Below are 23,405 nucleotides of genomic sequence, written 5' to 3' on the forward strand. Positions count from 1 at the left end.
ACCTTTTCTTAATAATTCAAGGACTGTATAACACAAGAATGTATTAAGAAGGAAGAAATATATCTGCGTTGGATTTAATTAAATAGGTTATATACCTTAAGGATTGTATATGGTGTACATCCTAGACTTGATTCACATGTTAGGATGTAACCAGTAAAGAAATTTGTTTCAAACATTATCATTCAGCCTGTTGTGCTCTATATGTTGCAACTATTGCATCTGCGTAACAAGGTATTGTATTTGTTTTGAGTCTATAATAATAGTCCAGAAGAAGCCTGGTTTTCACTTTCTTTTTCTACCTCTTTGTTCTGGTGCAGTGTTCTGTGTGCTTGGTGTTAAAGTTTAGTATTATAAGTTATTGTACGTTTAAGTTAAGTCTGCTGCAACTGGATTTCTTATGGACAGGGCCAATCCTGAATGCATTGGATTTGAGACCATTATGCTCATTTGCCTTCAGCAGCAGTAAAGCTCTGCTGGATGAAATACAATTGCCTCTGAGAATCCTGCAACGGGTATAAGTTTTTACTCTGCTAACTATACGTTGGAGTTCTGCTCCAGATCAATACTGAGTAGAATTTCATGACATGATTTGGCCAAAATGACCCTGTCCATACACAAAAGGCAGATTTACAAGAGCCTTTGGCAGGCACCTCTGATTACCTAACATGGGGGACAAACAAGAGGGGATGGCTCTCTCTGTCATGCCCCAGTTGTGAATTTCCCAGCAGAATCTGGCTTCTACTGAGTTCCGGAAGCCTGTCTGCAAGGACACCAGGAATCATACCTCATTGCTGCAGAGTGCCGGGGGCAAGCTGGGCAAGGAGGGAGGTTATAGCCCGGTGTGTCAGTACAGCCCATATCATGGCTATAGGGTATCCCCAGGTAGTAATCAAAACCTGGAATTAAAGCCACAGTATTAGAATATACAAGGCCACTTGTTGTGACCAGAAAACAATTTTGGGTTGTTTCTAAGGAAACAGGTTTATACTGTTGGTTGTATAAAGTCCATCTGCAACCACTGCAGTCACAAGAAGTGTTGCGACCAGGCAAAACAGCTGTCCCAAGTTCCACTGCTGACAATTCAACCCATGCAGGCAAATATCTGAACTTCCCCCGCAAAAATCCGCTCTTTAAAGCTGAATCGGAACAAACATCAATTCGTGTTTTCCGTGGATTGGCGTTTGCTCCGAATGAGCTTTAAAGAGCAGGTTTTCACAGGGAAAGCTCTGGAGCGAAAAGAAAAAGGAATTTAAAAAGAAGGAAGGGGCCTATTAAGCCTTAACTGCAGATAGCATCAGTACAGAGAAGGGAGTTTGCTCCAGGAAGGGATCATGCAACCTAGTCTTGATGTCTTCACTGTGATTGGGAGATTAGACTCCAAGGGTTTGTTCTTACTGAGGCAGTAAATCTGAGTAATGATTTAAGGGGAGGGGCTGACCTAATCAAATGCTTCTCTATACAAAACCTCGCCCTAGCCATAGAAAACTAGCATTTCAAGAAGAGAGTTTTCATCTTGACACGTTATATAATAATACTTTATTATTTATACCCCGCCCATCTGGCTGGGTTTCCCCAGCCACTCTGGGCGGCTTCCAACCAAATATTAAAAACAATACAGCGTCAGACATTAAAAACTTCCCTAAACAGGGCCGCCTTCAGTTGTCTTTAAAAAAGTAAAATAGTTGTTTATTGCCTTGACATCTGCTGGGAGGACAATCCACAGGGCAGGCGCCACTACCGAGAAGGCCCTCTGCCTGGTTCCCTGTAACCTCACTTCTCGCAGCGAGGGAACCGCCAGAAGGCCCTCAGCAAGGGACCTCAGTGTCCAGGCTGGATGAAATTTAATAATAATTTAAGAGGGCTTGACACTGAGGGCATGCACTGGTACAAAGAAACACCCAAGCATGTGAGCTCACATCTAAAGTTTCAAGTCTTGAGCAAGAACCAGGCCTAAATCTGCAGTGGACGTTCGGATTTCAAGATGGGGTAGGGGGGAACACTTACCACGAAAGTTGGGATGATAAGGACCGCTGTGTCCCAAGTGCCATTTCCCTGCAAGGAAGCAATTGCCGGAAGAACAATATTAGCAACTCATATGTACCAGTGACTGGAGAGAGTACTTAATGCTTTTTATCTGCGATGTGGTAAACAGGGCTGTGCAAAGAGGTGACCAGTGGGATTAGGCCATCAAACTCGAGAAGCCTTCAGGTAGCCCCTTCTATGAACACCAAGATGCAGACATAGCGAGCTCTTAAAAGTTATTTCTTTCTGGCCAATTAATAGCATCCCTCAAGGGAGAGGACACAAGGACCTAGTCAGGAAATTCCCAGCCATCATTCTTGAAGTAGAGGGGAATTTCCTGCACATTCAGTTGCCAGTGTATGACCCAGATCTGTGATTATTATGCCTCCCTTTCACGGCAGAATGGAAAGCAAAATGTATGTTTCTCTTCCACCAGTGATGCATGATTAATATGATAGCAGCAGCATCCCAGATGCTCCCCCATAGTCTCATGCAAGGGGTGCCTGAAATTCACATGCCATTATTTGTTCGTGGGTTTTATATTTCACCTTCTCTTGCAAAGGGCCTCACTGCAGATTACCATAATCATCAAAACAAATGCAACGTAAAAGAAGTAAAAAAACAACAACCCTCAAACCAGCAATAAAACACAAAGATTAAAAGCAGAAAGAAACAGCATTGTGTGGTATTCAACTAAATAAATGTGTGAGCCAAATGTCTTGCACATGGGCAACAGGACTTTCCCATGTCTTTCCCCCCATGTGTGCTGACCCCCAAAATCTGCTCTGAAGGATTGGGGGGGGGACCCAGATTCAGGGCGTGGGGAGTCCCATTGTGCAAGTCGAAGCTGTTCCACCCACACAAGAAACTACTTTGCACTACTTTAAATAAAACCCACTATGCGGCTTTTAAAATACTCATTAAAACAGAAAAAAGATGGGCTTCAGCTGACATGCTCAAAAAGCAATAGAGATTTACCAGGCAAACATTTTTAACAAGCAAACATTTTTAGATAGTTCTATAGGTTGGGTGTCCCCGCAGAAAAGGCCCTCTTTCTGGCAAAAGGTGGGGGAACCCAAAGAACAGCCTCTGAAGATCACAATTTCGCCCATGGTGAACTCTAACAATGTAACCAGAAATGCTGCTTTTATTGACAATGCAAGATACTACGCCAATGGTGTTTAGTATCAGCCTAATGTGGAATTGATGTGGCCAACAGACTGTGAGCAAGGAAATCCCTGGTTCACATCTCACCGCTGCCATGAACTTCAGAGGTAGCTTTGGACAACTCTATCTCTCTCTCTCTCTCTCTGTCTGAGTCTCACATCTACATTATGGATGTACTTCTGCTAATCTCTTTACAGGATTTTTGTACAGAGATGATTTGTGGGAAGGACTTTGAACACTCAAAAAGCATGGGGAAATATGCAGAGTTGTGCTATTTATAATATAATTTAGCAGAAATATAGGTATAGATACACAGATATGTAGATACGTATAAAAACAGCAACCCTTTATACAAAACCAGGTTAATTTTCTATTGGAGGTCAGTTAAATTACCTATCGCAGCAGTGAGGTAGCCAGCTTCCTTCAGAACATCTCCCAAGGTTGTCTCATTCAACGGGAGGCCGGCCACTGAGGTGACAGCAAAATTGTGGGTCACTCCATTGCGAAGGCCAAGGCGGCCTGTAAGCAGAGAAGCTCGTGATGGGGAACAGGTGGATGCTGCTGAATGGAAATCAATAAATCTAGAGGAGGCAAAAAAAGAAGAGAGGTTCCAACTATTATTTACCATTTATTGTGCTTCCTTTTTCTTGAAAGAATTCACTCTGATCGAGTCAAGTTTAATGCAGGTTTTCTTAATGGTGGCCTCAACGACACTGCAATCCTAATCTCTGTGCGTCCCCCACCCCCTTCTTGGTCCGCTTTCCTCTTTATAAAACACTTTGAACTCTCAGATCCATTTGTGACACAGCAAATGGTGACACAGCAAATTCTAGTAAAAGTGTTCTTTCTGGTGGAAAGCAATGCCTCTCTCCCTGGCTACTCTGGTTAGAGGTTCAGGTCTCTGCGCCTCCAAGTCCATTGCTAAGAAGTCTGGTCTTTATCCCCACATCCTTTGCCATGGTTACATTGTGGGGAAAATAAAGCCATTTCTGACTGCCTAGAAGCAACAAGCTCAGCTCCCAACCCCATCTTGGGTGTCCTCTATAGGTGGGTAAGGAAAAGGTCCAGCAGTTGTTACACACGCATGAAAGTATTTGTGCCCACAGAATTAGCAAAACTACTAACTTGGCAGGGAGGACACTAGAGAGCAAACAGAATTCGTTGATGATACGAATGCTGATGCTATCACAAAAGGAGAGATCTATAAAATTGTCCCAACGCTCTGACATCTCCAGCCAGGCTGGAGTTATCTAACCTCTCCCAGGAACATCATTCTCTAAGCAGGCTGGATCAAAATGTAGTTGCTTTTCTTTCGGAGCATCATGCTCTTAACTATGGACTGAGATGCGCACTGTCCAAAAACCAGCATACATGTCATGGGGGTTTAGGATTGGAGATGTGGCTTTTAATCCAGCTAAGGCAGGGGTCAGCAACCTTTTTCAGCCGTGGGCCGGTCCACCGTCCCTCAGACCATGTGGGGGGCAAAATGAATGAATTCCTAAGCCCCACAAATAACCCAGAGATGCATTTTAAATAAAAGGACACATTCTACTTATGTAAAAACACACTGATTCCTGGACCGTCCGCGGGCCAGATCTAGAAGGCAATTGGGCCGCATCCGGCTCACAGGCCTTAGGTTGCCTACCCCTGAGCTAAGGGGTAATTGATACCAGCTTTTGAAGAATTTGACAGTGTTAGAGGCCTGAGGAGTCTAAAAGGATCAAAACATAGGCCTGATGTTCCTGGAGGCTAGAATCAACTCATGGGCAGGCAAGTCTTTGGCAACACCTGAAGATTTTGTGTTGTGTTCACGTTCAGCTCTGAGGCAAGAATTTATCAGCTGGTGTGGCGTTTTAAAAACCCAAACAGAACAAGAGTGGTATGAATCAATCACCTCCAAGATGGACGCCGTGGTATGAAAACGGAACAGCAAACAGAAGTTCTAATCACTTTTGTTATCTTAGCTCCCTGGACTGACAATTTGCCTGGGCAGGTTTTATAAGTCAGCGCTGACGTCTGTTGAGGAAGTTTTTATGAACTTTGCCCATCCCGAAGAAGACGCAACCTTTCATTATCAGGGAGAATCTTTGAACTAATCTTTGTTTTACAGGCCCTGAGGTTACAGAGGCACATTTTGAAAATGTGACAGGGAAAGGTAGAAATGAAAAGTGGGTTCTCTGGGTTTTGGAAAGCTTTCTGTGATTAGCGTTTATATCACAAGGACATTCCTCCAAGGAGCTCAAGGTGGTATACATGGTTCTTCCCCCTTGTCATTTAATCCCCACAACAACCCTGTGAGGTAGGTTAGGCTGAGAGGCAGTGACTGGGCCCAAGGTCACTTGCTGAGCTTCATGGCTGAGTGGGGATTTGAACTCGGATCTCCCAAATCCTAGTCTGACACTCAAACCACAATGCCATATAGACTGCGAGTTTACACAGACAACAGCGTTGATAACGGAGGGTTCTGGGGTGGCTGGGGAAGCTAATACAATGTTGAAAGTCATCCACTGTACAGATGGACTGGAAAATGATAGTGATTATGCTGGCTGGCCTCACGGACATAAACAGAAATGATAATAGTGAATAGCACAGCCTGTCCCACCAAAACTGGTTGCTCCATTCTACTTTATGTACCGTATATTTCCACGATGTTTTTTTGCAAAAAAAGGTCAAAAATTGGGGGTTGTCTTATACACAGATGGTGAATGCACAGGGGTTGGGGCTCTGGTGTGGGCAGCGCGGGCTTGGGTTCTGGTGTGAGTAGCCTGGGCTTGGGTTCAAGCTCTGGCGTCGGCAGCCCAGGCTTGGGTTTGGGTTCTGGCAGGATTTCTTAATTTTGGGTTAAAAAAAATAGGGGTTGTCTTATACATGGTGGCATCTTATACACGGAAAATATGGCAATTTGATTGTGTTGATATCTGAATTGGCTTGTTGTCCTCTTCCCTCACCATCCCTTTTCCATCACATTTTTAAAAGTGCAGGTCTGAGGACAGGGTCTGCATGACTTTTTAATCTTTGTGCAGTGCCTAGGGTAGCTTCCACCCTTTTTACAAACAGCAACAATAGTGGACGCTAAGCGTTGGTTTGAACCTTACCGCATGCCTTCCGTTGCTATCTTATCCAAGTGAGGCGTGTCTTTTCTCAAGTTCCAATTGGACCCAAGATCTCCCCATCCAATATCATCTGCTAAAATTATTATGAAATTGGGTTTTTTGTAGCCTGATCTTTCCCCACTCACAGAGACAAGTGGGTGTTGATAGTAGAAGAGCCCCAGGAAGCAGCTGGCCAGCACCAAGAATAGTCCCTTCAGAAGCAAAATCTCCATTGTATCAGAAATGTTCCACTAGGAAATGTCTCATGGATGCTAGCAAGTTAGCTAAAAGTATGCTCTTATAACTCCGTTCGTGCTTTCTTCACAGGCGATGTAAGAATTTCACATCATCAGAAACATATGCACCATCTGCAAAAAAAAGAGGAAATTATAAATAAAGATGAGAGGGAGGAAAACCCAGAGGCAATAGCAGCACACATAATATTTACCGTATTTTTCGCTCTATAACACGTACCCGACCATAACACGCACGTAGTTTTTAGAGGAGAAAAATCCGTAGGCATGCCACCCGTAGGCATACCCTCCATAACACGCACAGACATTTCCCCTTACTTTTTAGGAGGAAAAAAGTAAGTGTTATGGTGCAAAAAATACGGTATATGGAGTGGGCCTAGGCCTACACCAAGCCTCTAGGTGATGGCCTGACTTGATGACGGTGGAAAACTCTGACAACATGGAGGGGAAGTTGCTGGAACCCACCAGAATTTTGCTAAAGCTTCCAGGAAAATCCAGCCCTACATCTATGGGAAGCAGAATCCCAAATTCATTAACAGACTCCAGTTTTCAGACAATTCTACAGCAAGCCTGCTTCAACCGTCTTTGCAAGGTAGAGATAAGTATGAGGACTCTTTGGACACTGAAGTCCAACGCCAGGAAAAAATTAGGACATGCTATATTTTTCCGAGTATAAGACTATACTTTCCCCCAAGGGGAAAAGTATAAGGGGGTCGTCTTATACACGGAATGTTTAAAATATTTATTTCTTAATTTTGGGCTCAAAAATAGGGGTTGTCTTATATATGGGGGCATCTTATACACAGAAAAATACAGTACTTAAGCCATATTGAAATCAACGGGTAGGTTGGTCACACAACTAACAAGTTCGCTCCTTCTATGAATGCTTCCTTGAAGAAAACTCTCTGTGTTCAAGGGGCATGTTCAGAAGCAAGTGTTCAGGATAGCACTCTGAAGATCCCTAGATTCCACACAACTGAAGTACAACTGTCTCTAGAGCAGACCCAGCTGCCAAAACATTATTCACCTACTTATTTCCCTATTAGTCTCAGTAGATGAGGGTTCAGGTTTGGGTGAGGCGAGGGGCATCATTGGCACTCTTGACAGCTTCATGCAGAGCAGAGTTCAGGCCTCCACCACAAGAGCAGATCTCAAATTTTGCTTCAGGCATAATCATCCTCACACTGAGCCTTAACCAGAAGTTGCACCTCCATCTGAGTAGCTAGCTCGGCTTTCCTTGAGCTAAGCCTCCTTGTTTAAAAGGAGCCCAGCTTGCTATATCAGTCATCAATTCTGAAGGAGGTGGTGGGGAGACGCTGGCACGATGGGGTCCTTCAGCCCAGGTACTTCTGGTTTAGTATAAATACCCTGATAGTTATTCTTTCTGTCACTCCAAACCTCCAGTGATATCCCTTTAAATCAGGCATAGGCAAACTCGGCCCTCCAGATGTTTTGAGACTACAATTCCCATCATCCCTGACCACTGGTCCTGTTAGCTAGGGATGATGGGAGTTGTAGTCCCAAAACATCTGGAGGGCGGAGTTTGCCTATGCCTGCTTTAAATCCACAAAACTCTCACCTTGGCATCTTAAATTGATGTCTGTTTTTCTTCTTCTGTGTATCTCAACCCGCATTAGATGACTTCTGAATTTGATCTGGAGAAGGGAGAACTTCTGACATCCCTAGTTTGCCTGTACCAGAAGACAAAATTAAATAAAAACAAAATTTCCATTGGAGCGGGGGTGGGGGGTGGAAGACACATTTTTGCTTTGGCAGAAATCGGAATTGTCATTTTCAAATGCACAGCTGAGTTAATTTTATGAGTGTTTTCACACATATGTAAGGCAAGGTTAAAAGAAGACAACAGTATGCTTGCACACAGAAACAAAAACACAAGAGCAGCAGCATCTGTTCTTCCTAACCACCACCATGCATAGATCTTTTAAAAATAAAAATATAGTTTTATTAATTTCCAATATACAGACACCCCCCATTTATGTATTCAGTATGTACACAACTGTGTATATATGCATTGTGCTGAACCTGGAAGTGAATTAAGAATTGCTAAAACAGCCCAGAAGAGGCGTAAAGCTGTCAGAAAACGCGCAAAAACAGAACTTTGCAATCCCACAGGCCTTCACAATTGCAATCCCAAGAGGCCTTGCACCAACCGTTGAGACCTGTGGAGAGTTGGAATTTGAAAGAGGAGGTTGAGAGAGAGGAATTGTGCTGGAGTTTGGAGGTGTTTTTTGAGTCGTTCTTTGAGATGGCACCTAAATGCGCAGCCTCTTTAACTTCCTCAGGTGATGACAAACCCAACAGGCAGCGAGTGGTACCCACGCTGGAGGAGGAATTGGAAGTGCTAGACTGCTGACAGTATGGCTTGAGCATGTGTGCTGTGGCACACGTTTGGTAGGAATTGTTAGTACAGTGGTATCTCGGGTTAAGTACTTAATTCATTCCGGAGGTCCGTTCTTAACTTGAAACTGTTCTTAACCTGAAGCACCACTTTAGCTAATGGGCCCTCCTGCTGCCGCTGCCGTGTGATTTCTGTTCTCATCCTGAAGCAAAGTTCTTAACCTGAGGTACTATTTCTGGATTAGCGGAGTCTGTAACCTGAAGCGTCTGTAACCTGAAGCGTATGTAACCCGAGGTACCACTGTATATCAGTCCTCCATTGCTGGGTGTGTGATGGTTACATCACACGTCCATATTTACTTTCTAGGTTTGGAAAAGCCTGAGAATGGAAGGTAGCCTTATCTCTTCCGCTCTGTTGTGTTTTTGTACTTTTTACTTTCTATTCTCTCTCGGAGTTGAAGGGAGAGGACGCCATGATCGTTTGTCCTGTAAATATTGCTGAATAAAAGCTTAGAATGAGCACACAATTCTCCAATTCGTTTCTGCTGATCTCTGCTGAGTGTGTGTGCGCACAGGCATCTGCTATGTGAAGCTGGAGCGTCCCGGGACTGTTGATTTATGGACGTCCCGGAGCTGTGCAACACCAGGAAGACGCCCAGAGAGGTTTCGTCTCATCTTGGGGGCTGCAGGACACCCCCCCCGGCGTATCCTGACAGGAATGAGTCCAGCATATGTGCCGTTAAAGTACAAGAGAAGAAAATCCGGGCATCGGAGGCAGCGAGTGCCTGTACACCCACAACTGCCAAGGTCCCCAGCCATGTGCAGGATGAGGCCCTGTTGAAGGCATGTGAGGCACTGAACCAATGGCTAGAAGACATGAACTGCCAGCATATCCCCACTGATGGCAGCACCTTGCGCAAGAAGAATCTCAGGCTGTATGTGCACTTCAAGCAGCCTGAGAAGGAGTTCTGAGCTAGTTCTGGCTGGCTGACCCACTTCAAACAATGCTTCGATTAGAAGAACATTGGCACCTGTGTTGAAGCTGCATCCATGGACCATGAGGCTGCCCAAAAATGACTTGACCAACTGAAGAGGCAGAAGCGCCAGCTGCCCATCATCATGTTCCTCCGCAAGACACCATCAGCTCCACCAAGCGAGTCTCACCCACAGCCAAGCACTTTGGGGGTACCGGTCCGCCCTGCTTGTCATTGTTTGCAAATTGTGCTTCAGCAATGAGGAAGACTGAGTGCCTCCATTGCCACCATTCCTACCCGTCCAGTAGGGCTGCTGGTTTGTAAAAGGGTCTTTTTTTCTGGGGTTCCCAGAGGTTCTAGTCTGCAGGGTTTTTCAACGGGTGCTTCAATTAAACACAATTTCACCTATGCGCACAGTGCCTCGGAAGGTAACCCCCACCTATATGGGTGGGTGTTGCTGTAGAAGAGAAAAAGATACAAAAACAAAATCCTAATTTGCCACCCACACGTAGAAATCCTTACTGTAAAAACACATTCATGCCTGAACTCTCAATTATACTTACTAGGTTTTGAAGGTTACCAGAAAGCAATTTTGTCTAGATCTGCAATATGATCAAGATAGGACATGCAAAGGACAGGTCATAAAGGAGTCAGGGTTCTCTGTGCAGACAAGCGCAGAAGGCAGGCAAGCGCAAGGATTTAAGAGGATTAAATGTACAAGGACATATTAAGGGGTCTTTGCTGCAATTAGTGGCTTGCTCCTGCTTGCTTGTGGGATCCCAACTTAACCATCGCTCGATTTGGGCAGGGTCTGAAGTGAGCTGCAATATATTACTGGTGCCACAAGGTATGGCAGCTGGCCTTTGCAGAGAAGGTCAACTACAAAATGAAAGGCACACAAGCGCATTCGAAAAAGATTACTTTATCGGGGAGCATTATGATTTTACTATATGTGTTAATAAACAAAAACCTAACCTATCCTCTCCTTCCCATCATGTAAGACTTTGTAACATGATAATTCTATGCTGGCGTGCATTGTTCGGGCTACTTTCTTCTAATTTTGCTAACTTGAACAAAAATTATGAATGACCTGAAAAGAAATTTTTTTTGGTCATGATCTTTTCTCTTGTCCTGTCATAGCTCAGCAAATGATGTTCAGCTTTCGTTTGTCACATAAATGTATTGTGAAACTCGGGGAATATTGTTTGGATATGGACAGTCTTTCTTTTTCTCCTCTGTGCCTTTTTTGTTGTAATGTCTGTTTCATATGTATATGTATATGTGTTTGTGTGTGTGCACTGCAGTGAAAAAAAGAGTGTTAGAAATTGGGACAGAAGCGCTTGGATTGTAACCTGTAAAACTCGATCAATAAACCAAGCATCTGAATGCAGCTTCTGTGCAGTATGGGCTGAAAAAGAACTTGCAGATTGTTTTAAGAATTTTAAGGTCTCAAGTGTAGAAAAAATATTCATAAATGCACAAATATCTAAATATATGAACCATGCGTCTGAAATAGTATGTGAGAGCAATCCTGAAGCCATTTTGACTCTCCCAATGAACTCAAATATTCCTCTGCAGTAAGGGAGGCAAACAGGGAAAGCCTTCCCATTGTCTTTTTGCTTGAAAATCCTGTCTTAAGGGCATATTTGTGTATGAATAGGGTGAGCCCGTGACCTGGATTCAGGAACTAAAGTATTAACCATCACAAAAGAATGGCCAGACTGCCCAGGTAATGCAATCAGTGACCATTGCCAGGTATCCGGGCAGGCAGGATTTCTGCTGTAGACTGCCTTCTTTTGTGATGTATGTATGTATGTTTTGAGATGGTGGTCTTGGGCTACAGGGTGGGCAATTTCAAAAGTCTATAAAAGGGCTTGCACACCATCGTTTAGGGTTCTCCCTCCTGAGTGTGGTGAGTGGGGACCATGTTGCAACAGTTCCTTTAATAAAGATCAGGCTTACTAGCCGTTTTGCTTCTCAATATTCAGTCATACCTCGGGTTAAACGTGCTTCAGGTTGAGTGTTTTCAGATTACGCTCTGTGGTGACCTGGAAGTAATGAAGCGCGTTACTTCCAGGTTTCGCCGCTCGCGCAGATGCTCAAAATGACGTCACACACATGCGCGGAAGCGGCAAATTGCGAGCCACGCAGATGCGGGTTGTGTTTGCTTCAGGATGCGAACAGGGCTCCGGAACGGATCCTGTTCGCATCCAGAGGTACCACTGTACTCTGGTTGGCCTCTGTTATTTTCTCCTACTGCTAGGACTCTATACGGGCTCTGGAATACCCCATAAGGGAAAGGGAGCAGTTTCTCTTATAAAACAGATCAAAAACAGTACCCACAGTTAGAACTGCCAAGAAGTATAAACAAAACAAAATAAAAATTCATTCCAGTAGCACCTTAGAGACCAACTAAGTTTGTTATTGGTATGAGCTTTCGTGTACATGAAGTGTGCATGCACACAAAAGCTCATACCAATAACAAACTTAGTTGGTCTCTAAGGTGCTACTGGAAGGAATTTTTTTTTGTTTGTTTGTTTCAACTATGGCAGACCAACACAGCTACCTACCTGCGCCAAGAAGTATGCTACTTGTACCCCTGGCCATTTTGGCTTTTGTCACAAAGGGCTCTGCCATCCTATCAAAGCCATGGAACAGTAAATTGTATCCCCGGGATGCAATCATAGAATCAAAGAATCATAGAATTGTAGAGCTGGAACGGTCCCCCAAAGGTCATCCAGCCCAATCCCCTGCATTGTGGGAAATTATATTGGGACCAGCAGATCAGCCAGTTTTATAACTAAATGAGCATACACAGGGCATGAAAAAGCTGACAACTAGAAAGTCAGAGCTGAAATTTTACAAGATGCCAACCTTCTGATCTTCTGAGAAACTGGACAAAACTGACTCCGTTTCCAGGTCTGAAAGCTAGTTGTTCGCAGTCATCAGCACCAGCCTAATCTGAAATGGCAGAATGAATGTTATCAGGGGAGGGCACTTGAAAAGTAGAAAGAACCAGCTTGAATAGCAAGGAGTACGAGACATTGTCAGTATAAGCAGTCACTAGAGGTGGGTGGAATGGGCTGGTTGAGTCCTGCTAAGACCAGTATTATGACAGATGTTTCCAGTTGTGTATCAATGACCTTGGGGAAAGAATGTGCAGCTGAAGATACAAAATTGGTAGGTCATTCCATGCGACCAAGGGCTGGGGGGGCAGAAAAAGAGTGACCTAGTTAAATGAGGGGCATGAGTAAATACTTGAATAAACAAAACAAAACAAAGCCCTGTGATAGCAAGAGGGGGAAAGGAAGAAAAGCCAAGAAGCACCCGCTGCAAGCCAAGAATTCAGAGGCGGACTGTTCTCAAACCTCCCAGACTCAAGTTCACTGTCAAAGGCCAAACTTAATGAATGAATGAATGTGTGTGTGTAACGACTGGAGATAACAACTGTGGTTAAATAAAAGACAGAAAGGGCATCTGTACATGAGACTCCCCCTGTCATTCAATATTTTAGTAAAACGCAATAACTGGTTATTCAATTTGATAACGGTTAATATATTAAACATATCTCCAAGCAGTGTCCGGAAAACTGAAGCAACAACAGACAAACAAAATATTACAAAAATACACAGGTTGCATATAAAAACGTTACATTAATACCAAGTTACACGCGTGCGTGTGCTCACACACACACACACACACACACACACATATATAAAGTAATATCAGTTCATTTTCCTTCTGACACATCCTCAGCATTATCAAAAGGCCCCCCAAAAAGATTGCTTGGCAGGCTCTCCTCTCTTTGACTGATGAGCCTAAGTCAGTCTGAACTTCTGGCAAAGGGCTCTGTTTACTCTTAGAAAGCAAGCATTTCTCATGTGGCTTGCAAAACAGCAAACACTTCTCTCTCTTTTTGAAGGGGACACTGTGCTCTACCTATTTTAAAGGGCAAGAGAGACGCATGGCCTGAACTTCTGGTTTAATGTTTGAGAAAGCTAAAACAAAGGTTGTGACGTCTTTGGAAGTACCTTGGAACAGGTAGCCTCAGAGCCCTATCTGCATCAGAAATGATTACTGTAAAGCAGGGATCGGCAAACTTTTTCAGCAGGGGGCCGGACCACTGTCCCTCAGACCTTGTGGGGGGCTGGACTATATTTTGAAAAAAAGAAGAATGAATTCCTAGGCCCCACAAATAACCCAGAGATGCATTTTAAATAAAATGACACATTCTACTCATGTAAAAGCACCAGGCAGGTCCCACAAATAACCCAGAGATGCATTTTAAATAAAAGGACACATTCTACACATGTAAAAGCACGCTGATTCCCGGACCAGATTTAGAAGGCGATTGGGCCGGATCCGGCCCCCGGGCCTTAGTTTGCCTACCCATGCTTTAAAAGTCTTCCTCTCCTCCCATCCTGTCCAGGAATCATTGAATTGTAGAGTTGGAAGGGACCAATCTAGTCCAACTCCCTGCAATGTAGGAATCTCGGCTAAAGCATCCCTGACAGATGGCCACCCAACCTTTGCTTAAAAACTTCCAGTGAAGGAGAGACCACAACCTTCCAAGGGAGTACATTCTGCTGTCAAATGAACAGCTTGACCCCCGTTTCACCAATCCTTTCTCTTCTTCTATTTTCCTTCATGTCTTTGGCTTAAAAAACAAAACAAAACCACGCTGCGTCTTACCAATTTACAAATTCTAGTTGGAAAAAATTCCAGTGTCCAGTCTACAATTGTAACCCAATCATTGCTGCCCTAGACAGAATCTTAAAAAGAAGCAGAGACATCATGTTGCCAACAAAAGTCTGTATAGTTAAAGCTATGGTGTTCCCAGTAGTGATGTATGGAAGTGACAGCGGGACCATCAAGAAGGCTTATCACCGAAGAATTGATGTTTTTGAATTATGGTGCTGGAGGAGACTCTTGAGAGTCCCATGGACTGCAAGAAGATCAAACCTATCCATTCTGAAGGAAATCAGCCCTGAGTGCTCACTGGAAGGACAGATCCTGAAGCTGAGGCTCCAATACTTTGGCCACCTCATGAGAAGAGAAGACTCCCTGGAAAAGACCCTGATGTTTGGAAAGATGGAGGGCACAAGGAGAAGGGGATGACAGAGGACGAGATGGTTGGACAGTGTTCTCGAAGCTACCAGCATGAGTTTGACCAAACTGCGGGAGGCAGTGGAAGACAGGAGTGCCTGGCGTGCTCTGGTCCATGGGGTCACGAAGAGTCAGACACGACTAAACAACATTGCTGCCCCTAGTGGGCTATAAGGTAAAGGTACCCCTGCCCGTACAGGCCAGTCTTGACAGACTCTAGGGTTGTGCGCCCATCTCACTTAAGAGGCCGGGGGCCAGCGCTGTCCGGAGACACTTCCGGGTCACGTGGCCAGCATTGACAAAGCTGCATCTGGCGAGCCAGCGCAGCACACGGAAACGCCGTTTACCTTCCCGCCAGAAAGCGGTCCCTATTTATCTACTTGCACCCGGGGGTGCTTTCGAACTGCTAGGTTGGCAGGCGCTGGGACCGAGCAACGGGAGCACACCCCGCCGCGGGGATTCGAACCGCCGACCTTTCGAACGGCAAGCCCTAGGCGCTGAGGCTTTTACCCACAGCGCCACCCACGTCCCCTAGCGCATACGGCATCCTAAATCAACCTCTTCAATACCGACAGCAATACCTGGTTATAACCAGGATTAGACTTGGTATATTTATTTGTACAACATTACTCTTGTTTATAAAACCCAATAAAAAAATAACCAGGATTAGAATACTGCTGTGTTAAGAGAAGTATGCTTACGGCATTACCTTCAAAGGAAGACTGGCTGATGGAAATCATGGAAGACGCAGAGATGGCAAAACTGGCGGCACTGATAAGAGACACAAGTTTAGAATCTTTCAAGGAGGACTGGGAAACTCTTCTGGTAACTTTCCATAGGCTAAGTTCACAGCAGGGCTTGAAGTCTAAGAAGAAAAATAGCAGAACATAGTAAGAAATCTGTTAAAAAGAATGAAACCGGATAGCAGTGGCGTAGCGTGGGTTGTCAGCACCCGGGGCAAGGCAAGTAATTTGCGCCCCCTAACCCGTGGATTTGAGCCCCCTAACCCATGGATTTGCGCCCCCTAACCCTAACCCCCAGATGTTGTGCCCGGTGCGGCTGCCCCCCCCCTGCACCCCCTACGCTACGCCACTGCCGGATAGGATGGAATTCTTAAAATATAATTGCGATTATAAACACTGGGTGTGGGTGAGTCATTAATATTGTAGAATAGGATTATAACCGTTGAGTGGCATGGTATAACTTTGAATATTGAACTAAAATAAAGTAATAAAAGGGAAAGAAAGGCAGTGAAGACTTAAAGAGTATGTGGGAAATGCTTGGTAAAATATCAAATGCTCAGTAGTTGGGGGAAAATAAGGAGCATGAGCAGTTTCCTGTAATCAGGGAAAGGGCTTCAGCGGAAGCAGAGAACAGTAGCAGAGTGTTTACAGATCACAGAATTCCACTATTCAGGGCAATTTGTGTTTCTTTTGTGTAGGAGTTTGCTTTCCAGCCTTGACGCAGTATATATGGTCCTGTTCGCAGCACTGGCAAGTGTCTCTCTTAAGACTGTATGAATGGATGGGTTGATTCATTAGGAAGTTGTGAATCAGTTTCCCAGGAAAAGAAATATTTTAAAAGTAAAGAATGGAAATTAGCTCAGCACTGTAGAAATAAGGTGGTGATAAGTTTATCATCTTCTCTTCCATGAGCTTCCGTGGGTGAAAGCTACTTTCATGACTCATGAAGGGGGCAGATACTCTCTTTTCCAAACTAGTTCCCAGGCATGGATGCAAACCTTAACTTGCCGAGTAAGTGCTGAGTCATCATGTAATCCAATTTGCTTGGTATAGCTACGTGTATGAGTCACCGACCAGCCAAAACTGGGATTTCTTGGAATCGCAACACTAAAACAAACATGTAACACTGCTACGTTACCTTCTGATACACTTGATTTGTGCCTCTTACAGAAACACACACCCTCCCTCTGAAGGGCTTAGGAACTATGTGCCTCAGGTCATCTTTGGAGGAGGGTCTAGAGACAGACCTGCCAACTGCCAGACTTGTTCTCTGCAATTCACGGAGAACTCACGAGGACTTGCACATAAACTTTAACTCCTAGCCAATTGTATCAATGGCCAGTGTTACACGGTGCCACTTCTTAGGAAATTCTACCACAGCAGACTGGAAATGCCTACTGTAAATCAACTACATAGTCATACCTCGGGTTACAGACACTTCAGGTTGTGTTTTATCGGGTTATGGACCCGCCGAAACCCAGAAGTACTGGAACGGGTTACTTCTGGGTTTCGGGGGTCACACATGCGCAGAAGTGCTAAATTGCGCATGCGTAGAAGCACCGAATTGCAACCCGCGCGTGCGCAGACGCACCGTTGCGGGTTGCCAACGTGCATCCCGCACGGATCACGTTCGCAACCCGAGCATCCACTGTACAGTGGTACCTCGGGTTAAGAACTTAATTCGTTCCAGAGGTCTGTTCTTAACCTGAAACTGTTCTTAACCTGAGACACCACTTTAGCTAATGGGGCCTCCCGCTGCTGCCAGGGTGCTATTTCTGTTCTCATCATGAGGTAGAGTTCTTAATCTGAGGTACTATTTCTGGGTTAGCAGAGTCTGTAATCTGAAGCGTCTGTAACCCGAGGTACCACTGTATTGGAAATGTTGCAACATCACTCACGCTGTCGCTTTCTGCAGAACTGAACTGCAAGGAGATAAAGTTGGAACTGCCCTGTTGTCTGGAAGAAAGTGGTGATATATGGACTTGCTGAACATTAACCAGCAGGGAACAGCTTTAGTTAAACAAAACAAAAGCATAAAATTCAATTTCCTAACCTTTAATCCATTACAAGGGCAAACTGAACACTAGAAAACAGACACAAAGGGTAATAAAATGGCTTTTTACAGATCTGTGCTTTTTTTAACATTATTATTTATAGGGGAGGATAACAGCCTTGAAAGCCAGCTGCAGAGATACCATATTTCTCTGTGTATAACACGACCCCATGTATAAGATGACCCCTACTTTTGGGAGCCCAAAATTTAGAAATCGTTATTGTTGTTGAGCTTTTTGGGGGCGATCCCCTGCTCAATACCCCATGTCTCAGCACAGCCTTGCCTCACCAGCCATCTCCTGGACCTGCGTGCCTTGCCAACTCATGCAACACTTACCATATAAATCTGTGTATAAGACGACCTCCAATCTTTGACTAAAAAATTGGGAGGAATTCATTGTCTTGTACACAGAAAGAATACGGTATTTAAAATCTTTGACGCTCTTGTAAATATCCAAGACAGCACTAGCACCGACTTCAATTGAACATAAAATTGGGAGAAGTCTGGATTACAGTGACTTGGTTGAGGACTTGACTTCCAAGAAGGAAGTTCATTTCATTGAATAGGATGGACTCTTGCCTATACTGTTATTTATCAGTAAACTGTCACCAATTTACCATACGTCATACAATTTGCTTTTTAAGGAGGGTTTCTTCTTTTCTGTTTCTGTTTACATAAGAGCATCACATATGAAGACAATGCCTTTTTTCCCTTCTGCTATGATCTGTATTCATGTATTTACAGTGTGGTGTTGATAACGTGTAGCAAGTAATATTCTTCGCTCCAGTTGTAACAAACATTGACCGCAATGATGCATTTATTCACACATTCATTGCAGCTTTATGTACAGAATTAAGTGAAAAAGTGAAATTGTATGTGCTTCCATACATTTAAGGGGCCCCAAATGACTCTTTTGCCCAAGAGCCCCCAAACACAACCCCCCCCCAAAAACCCCTCTGCCTGGGCTATAAGGCAGGTCTATGTCTGGATCCTCCTTTTCTGGAAGTGGATATAAAGATAAAAGCCAAGAGAAAATTTATCATTAGCTAAGACTACAATTTAAAAAAAACAACAACTTTCAAATGTAAAAATAATAATAATAAAATTTTATTTACACCCTGCCCTTCCCGGTTCAGAAAACCGGGCTCAGGGCGGCTAACAACAAATTTAAAACACTTAACTGATGCAACAAAAACAGCATAAAATACAGTATAAAACGTGAATAACAATAAATTCAGAATTCAAAAATAAATTTAGGAGGAAAATCCATCCAATAAACATTAGATGATCACCAGGGCTAGTTAAATAGTTAAAATAAATAGTTAAAGGCCTGGTTACAAGAACAGCAAAAGAAATGTGCCTGTTTCTAAAATCCTAACAGCTTCTCTTTGTTTTACAATTACTTCCTAATTATTTGCCCCCTGTGTATCATCAGAAAGGCATGCTACGCTTAAGCACTACTTTTCATCCTGTACAATTATTGTATTTTACACTACATTTTTATTCCATGGGATCAAGGTTGAGAAAGGTTTGCCGCCCAAGGAAAACCGAAATTTTCTGCTGCACTCCGCCCCCAGTTTCTCACCCTGCCCTGAACTATTCAACAAATGCACATTAAACCTTCACAATTGTCTGGAATACTTCCTTCCGCCTGTTGGTTCTGATATTATTTTCATCCTGCACTTTGCAACTGTGCCTATGCCCTGGGTGGGCAGCCAATGGGAGACCAAGGGCCCCACATTATATCCCCAGGAATGCAAGGGGTATCACCCAATGAACCGCCAAGCTGCTTCTGGGCTTCCCCTCCAAGAATTTGGGCAGCAGCTGTTTCACCAAGACATTTTTGCATAGCTTGAAGGAAGCAGCCCGGATCTTTTTGGAAACCAGAGCGTTTCCCTACTTAGCCTCAATGGCCGGTGAAATCTAAGGTTATATACTGCAGCTTGGTAAAGTTAGTTATTAGCTTATGCTGGAAAAATATAAGACAGCACCTTAGCAGGGGGGATGAGCAACTTCTCCAAAGTTATTCCTCTGGGGGAGGAGTTTAAGTCCAAGCTTATTTGCTTAAAAAGAGTTGGGTATAGAGGCATCTTCCTTGTTCTCCCCTCATCACCCTCCTTGAAACTGTGGAGCCGAAGAGCCATCCACTGTCATTGTCTCTGTAGAGGCATTTAGCTGGTCATCCAGCCCTGAGGACAGCGGTTTCTACAACACTGGCAACGGGGTAAGTCTACTCTCATTTTGCTTTTCATTTTAAAGCCAAGGGAGAAATCTGGTTTGTACAGAGTATTTCAAGGAGGACGTGTCTCCCAGAGTGAAGCTCTGCATGATGCTCCTTGGATTCTGGTCGGATCTGTTTTAAAACAAGAGACCCAATAATAATAATAATAATAATAAATTTTATTTATATCCCGCCCTCCCCAGCCGAAGCCGGGCTCAGGGCGGCTAACAACAATAAAACAGTACAAAAGTACAACATAAACAACATTCTAAAATCATTCATTATAAAAATTAATTAATTCAAGCCACTGGCAACCATTGGGCCAGAGCTCTGCGAAGATTGCCGAGGGAGGGAGTCAGGCTGTGCCCTGGCCAAAGGCCTGGTGGAACAGCTCTGTCTTGCAGGCCCTGCGGAAAGATGTCAAGTCCCGCAAGGCCCTGGTCTCTTGTGACAGAGCGTTCCACCAGATCGGAGCCACAGCCGAAAAAGCCCTGGCTCTAGTTGAGGCCAGCCTAACCTCTCTGAGGCCTGGGACCTTCAAGATGTTTTTATTTGAAGACCGTAGGTTTCTCTGTGGGGCATACCAGGAGAGGCGGTCCCGTAGGTACGAGGGTCCTAGGCCATATAGGGCTTTAAAGGTTAAAACCAGCACCTTAAACCTGATCCTGTACTCCACCGGGAGCCAGTGCAGCTGGTATAGCACCGGGTGAATGTGATCTCGCAGCGAAGACCTCGTAAGGAGTCTCACTGCAGCATTCTGCACCCGCTGGAGTTTCTGGGTCAGTCTCAAGGGCAGCCCCACGTAGAGCGAGTTACAATAATCCAGTCTGGAGGTGACCGTCGCATGGATCACAGTGGCTAGGTCAGGGCGAGAGAGGTAAGGAGCCAACTGCTTAGCTTGGCGGAGATGGAAAAATGCCGCCTTTGTTATAGCTGCAATCTGCGCCTCCATGGAAAGGGAGGTGTCGAAGATTACACCCAAACTCTTAACGGACGGTGCTGGCACTAATTGCGCCCCCGCAAGAGATGGGAGTTGCCCCCCCAATCCCATATCGCCCCGTCCCAGCCACAGGACCTCTGTCTTCGAAGGATTTAGCTTCAACCGGCTCCCACGTAACCATCCAGCCACAGCTTCCAAACATCTGGTCAGTGTGTCTGGGGCCGAGTCAGGATGGCCATCCATCAACAGATAGAGTTGGGTGTCATCGGCATACTGATGACAACCCAGCCCAAAACTCCGAACAAGCTGGGCGAGGGGGCGCATAAAGATGTTAAAAAGCATCGGGGAGAGAATTGCACCCTGAGGTACTCCACACACCAAGGAGTGGCGCGATGACAATTCCCCCCCAAGCGCCACCCTCTGTCCCCGACCAGAGAGACCCAAGAAACTCAGCTTCCATTAGAAGAACAACAGCAGGTACCTATCTGTGCGCAGATAAATATATATGGAGATAAGGTGGCAATTTTAGGATTCGTATCTACAAAAGGGAGATATAGAACTGGGAGAATTCAACTGCTGTTCCAGTTCCTCTCTGGGGACATTTCAGTGGCAAACAATGCACTTTTGGTCTCGCCAGAGTGGTGCATGCTCTAGTTATCTCCCACTTGGATTACTGCAATGCGCTATACTTGGGCCTATCTTTGAAGGTGACTCAGAAACGACAACTAATCCAGAATGCAGCAGCTAGACTGGTGACTGGGAGCGGCCTCCAAGACCATATAACAGCAGTCCTAAAGGATCTCCACTGGTTCCCAGTACGTTTCCAAGCACATTTCAAAGTGTTGGTGCTGACCTTTAAAGGCCTCGAGATATGGTTCAACTTCAACTCTGACCGCTGGCCATGTTGGCTGGGGGCTGATGGGAGTTGGGATTGTGATAACGTTTGGTGGGTCAAGATTCTGAGATAACTGAGCAAGTAAGAGAGGGATGGCTGCATTCTACCTCCCCGCTCCTCTCTCCACTTTGGTGCTGGGAACCCCTGTGAGCATCTGAATCAAATAACAGAACTTAGCTGAGTTGGAAGGGATTGAGGACTGAGGAACACTCCAAGCTCCCTACACCAGCCTTCCTGTTCAGAGTTGAAATAAATAGTGAAGTGCTATCCTTCCCAACAGACTGCTGTGCCAATATTTGAGAGGTAGAGGCCAAAGACAAATGAAGTAAGACCAAAATATAGCTTCAAAATGAACCAGGAAGTCTCACCTACATTGCTATGAGAAGGGATTACTTGGGCCATTTTGGGGTCCTCCCTGATGCCCATGTAACTCTTAAAGTTCTCTATAGCTGGGGTGGGGAACCTCAGCCCCTTGGGTCAGGCTACCAACCAAAGTCAAATGGAGTTTCTTGCAAGGTGAAATTAGTAGTAGGCTTATCTCATGTCCTGTGAAATAATAATTCCTACACCTCAGTGGGGCTTCAGGGACAGATCTTAAAGTACAGACAGATTAGTAAGGATGCAGGCAGTTCTTCAAGTAACATAGCAGAATCATAGACTAGTAGAGTTAGAAGAGACCAAGAGGATCATCTAGTCCACAGTATTGCTTGTGTGATATTTGCACAATTTATTCTGCTCTTAGCAAACTTGGTGAGAATGAAATTTTCTGGGCTGCAGAAGTTTCCTCATCAAAGGCATCCTTACAAAAAGAAAGTTAAAAGTTCTCCCTTGATTAAGCAAAGCAAAAATTTGCTTTGCAATGTGTTTGATCAGCATGGCAGCGTGTCAAGTTTCTACCAAGTTTCCACCAATAGGGTTTAATTTTACCATTCAAGGATGAATGAAGTTATTATCCCTTACTACAGGAGGGCACAAAGTCAAGAGTTCAAATACAAAAAAGCAGCAATGATATGTTCACGCATATGAGCATGTACATTTGCGTGTGTTTGTGTAAGGGGAGAGCAGAAACTGGTAAAATAAAAACAAGCCTGACCAGAGCTTGCTCTTCAAGCAGCCCAGCTGCACATGCTTCAGAGAAGGACGTTAAGAAATTCAGTGAACGCAGGAACAAAAAAACATATACAGCGTCATCCTTTTTGTTTGAAATGTAAATAAGTTATCAGGCCAAAAGGTGTTCTCTTCCAGAGGCTGAATAAACATCAGAAATCAGCCTTTGAATTTTTTTTAATTTTTTTTATGTAGCCCTGAGAGAGCCAGGAGTTGAGGAAATGAAATCAATTTTCTGTACAGCCAGAGTCTCCATTGTGACAGGTCATAGCCTTTCAAAAGCTGGCATCTTGCAGATGCAGATTACTCACAACACTATTTCTCAGTGAGGCTGCAGGCAAGGTAGGAAAGCACCAATATCAGCATCTCTTAGGAGCCAGGTCAAAACATTTTGCCCCCACTAGGATTTTTAATTAGGAGTGCAATTTAACTGATTAATTGTGCACTAGTGGGACTTGTGTTGGCTCCCGCTA

The 23,405-nt window shown here is 44.5% G+C and overlaps 1 protein-coding gene across 11 annotated transcripts in view; it reads right to left on the reverse strand.

Annotated features, from left to right (window-relative positions):
- ARSG (arylsulfatase G) overlaps nucleotides 1-23,405 on the reverse strand; it is a 119,836-nt gene that overhangs the window by 73,090 nt on the left and 23,341 nt on the right. For 6 of the 11 annotated variants that reach the window (XR_014004696.1, XR_014004697.1, XR_014004699.1 and 3 more), the window contains exons 2-7: nucleotides 15,683-15,838; nucleotides 8,115-8,226; nucleotides 6,285-6,649; nucleotides 3,583-3,770; nucleotides 2,005-2,052; nucleotides 785-896 (exon numbers count right to left, since the gene is read on the reverse strand). Coding sequence is in view for 2 of the 11 variants with exons in the window: in XM_081181410.1 (XP_081037536.1) it covers nucleotides 785-896; nucleotides 2,005-2,052; nucleotides 3,583-3,770; nucleotides 6,285-6,514 (578 nt within the window). In the remaining 9 variants the exon portion in view is untranslated. Of the gene's footprint in view, nucleotides 1-784; nucleotides 897-2,004; nucleotides 2,053-3,582; nucleotides 3,771-6,284; nucleotides 6,650-8,114; nucleotides 8,227-9,924; nucleotides 10,325-10,430; nucleotides 10,450-12,741; nucleotides 12,829-15,682; nucleotides 15,839-23,405 lie in introns of those variants that run through there. The other 5 variants (XR_014004702.1, XR_014004700.1, XR_014004701.1 and 2 more) reach the window with 5 other exon arrangements.

This window comes from Podarcis bocagei (assembly GCF_964188305.1).
Source record: "Podarcis bocagei genome assembly, chromosome: 2".
NCBI lineage: Eukaryota > Metazoa > Chordata > Lepidosauria > Squamata > Lacertidae > Podarcis > Podarcis bocagei.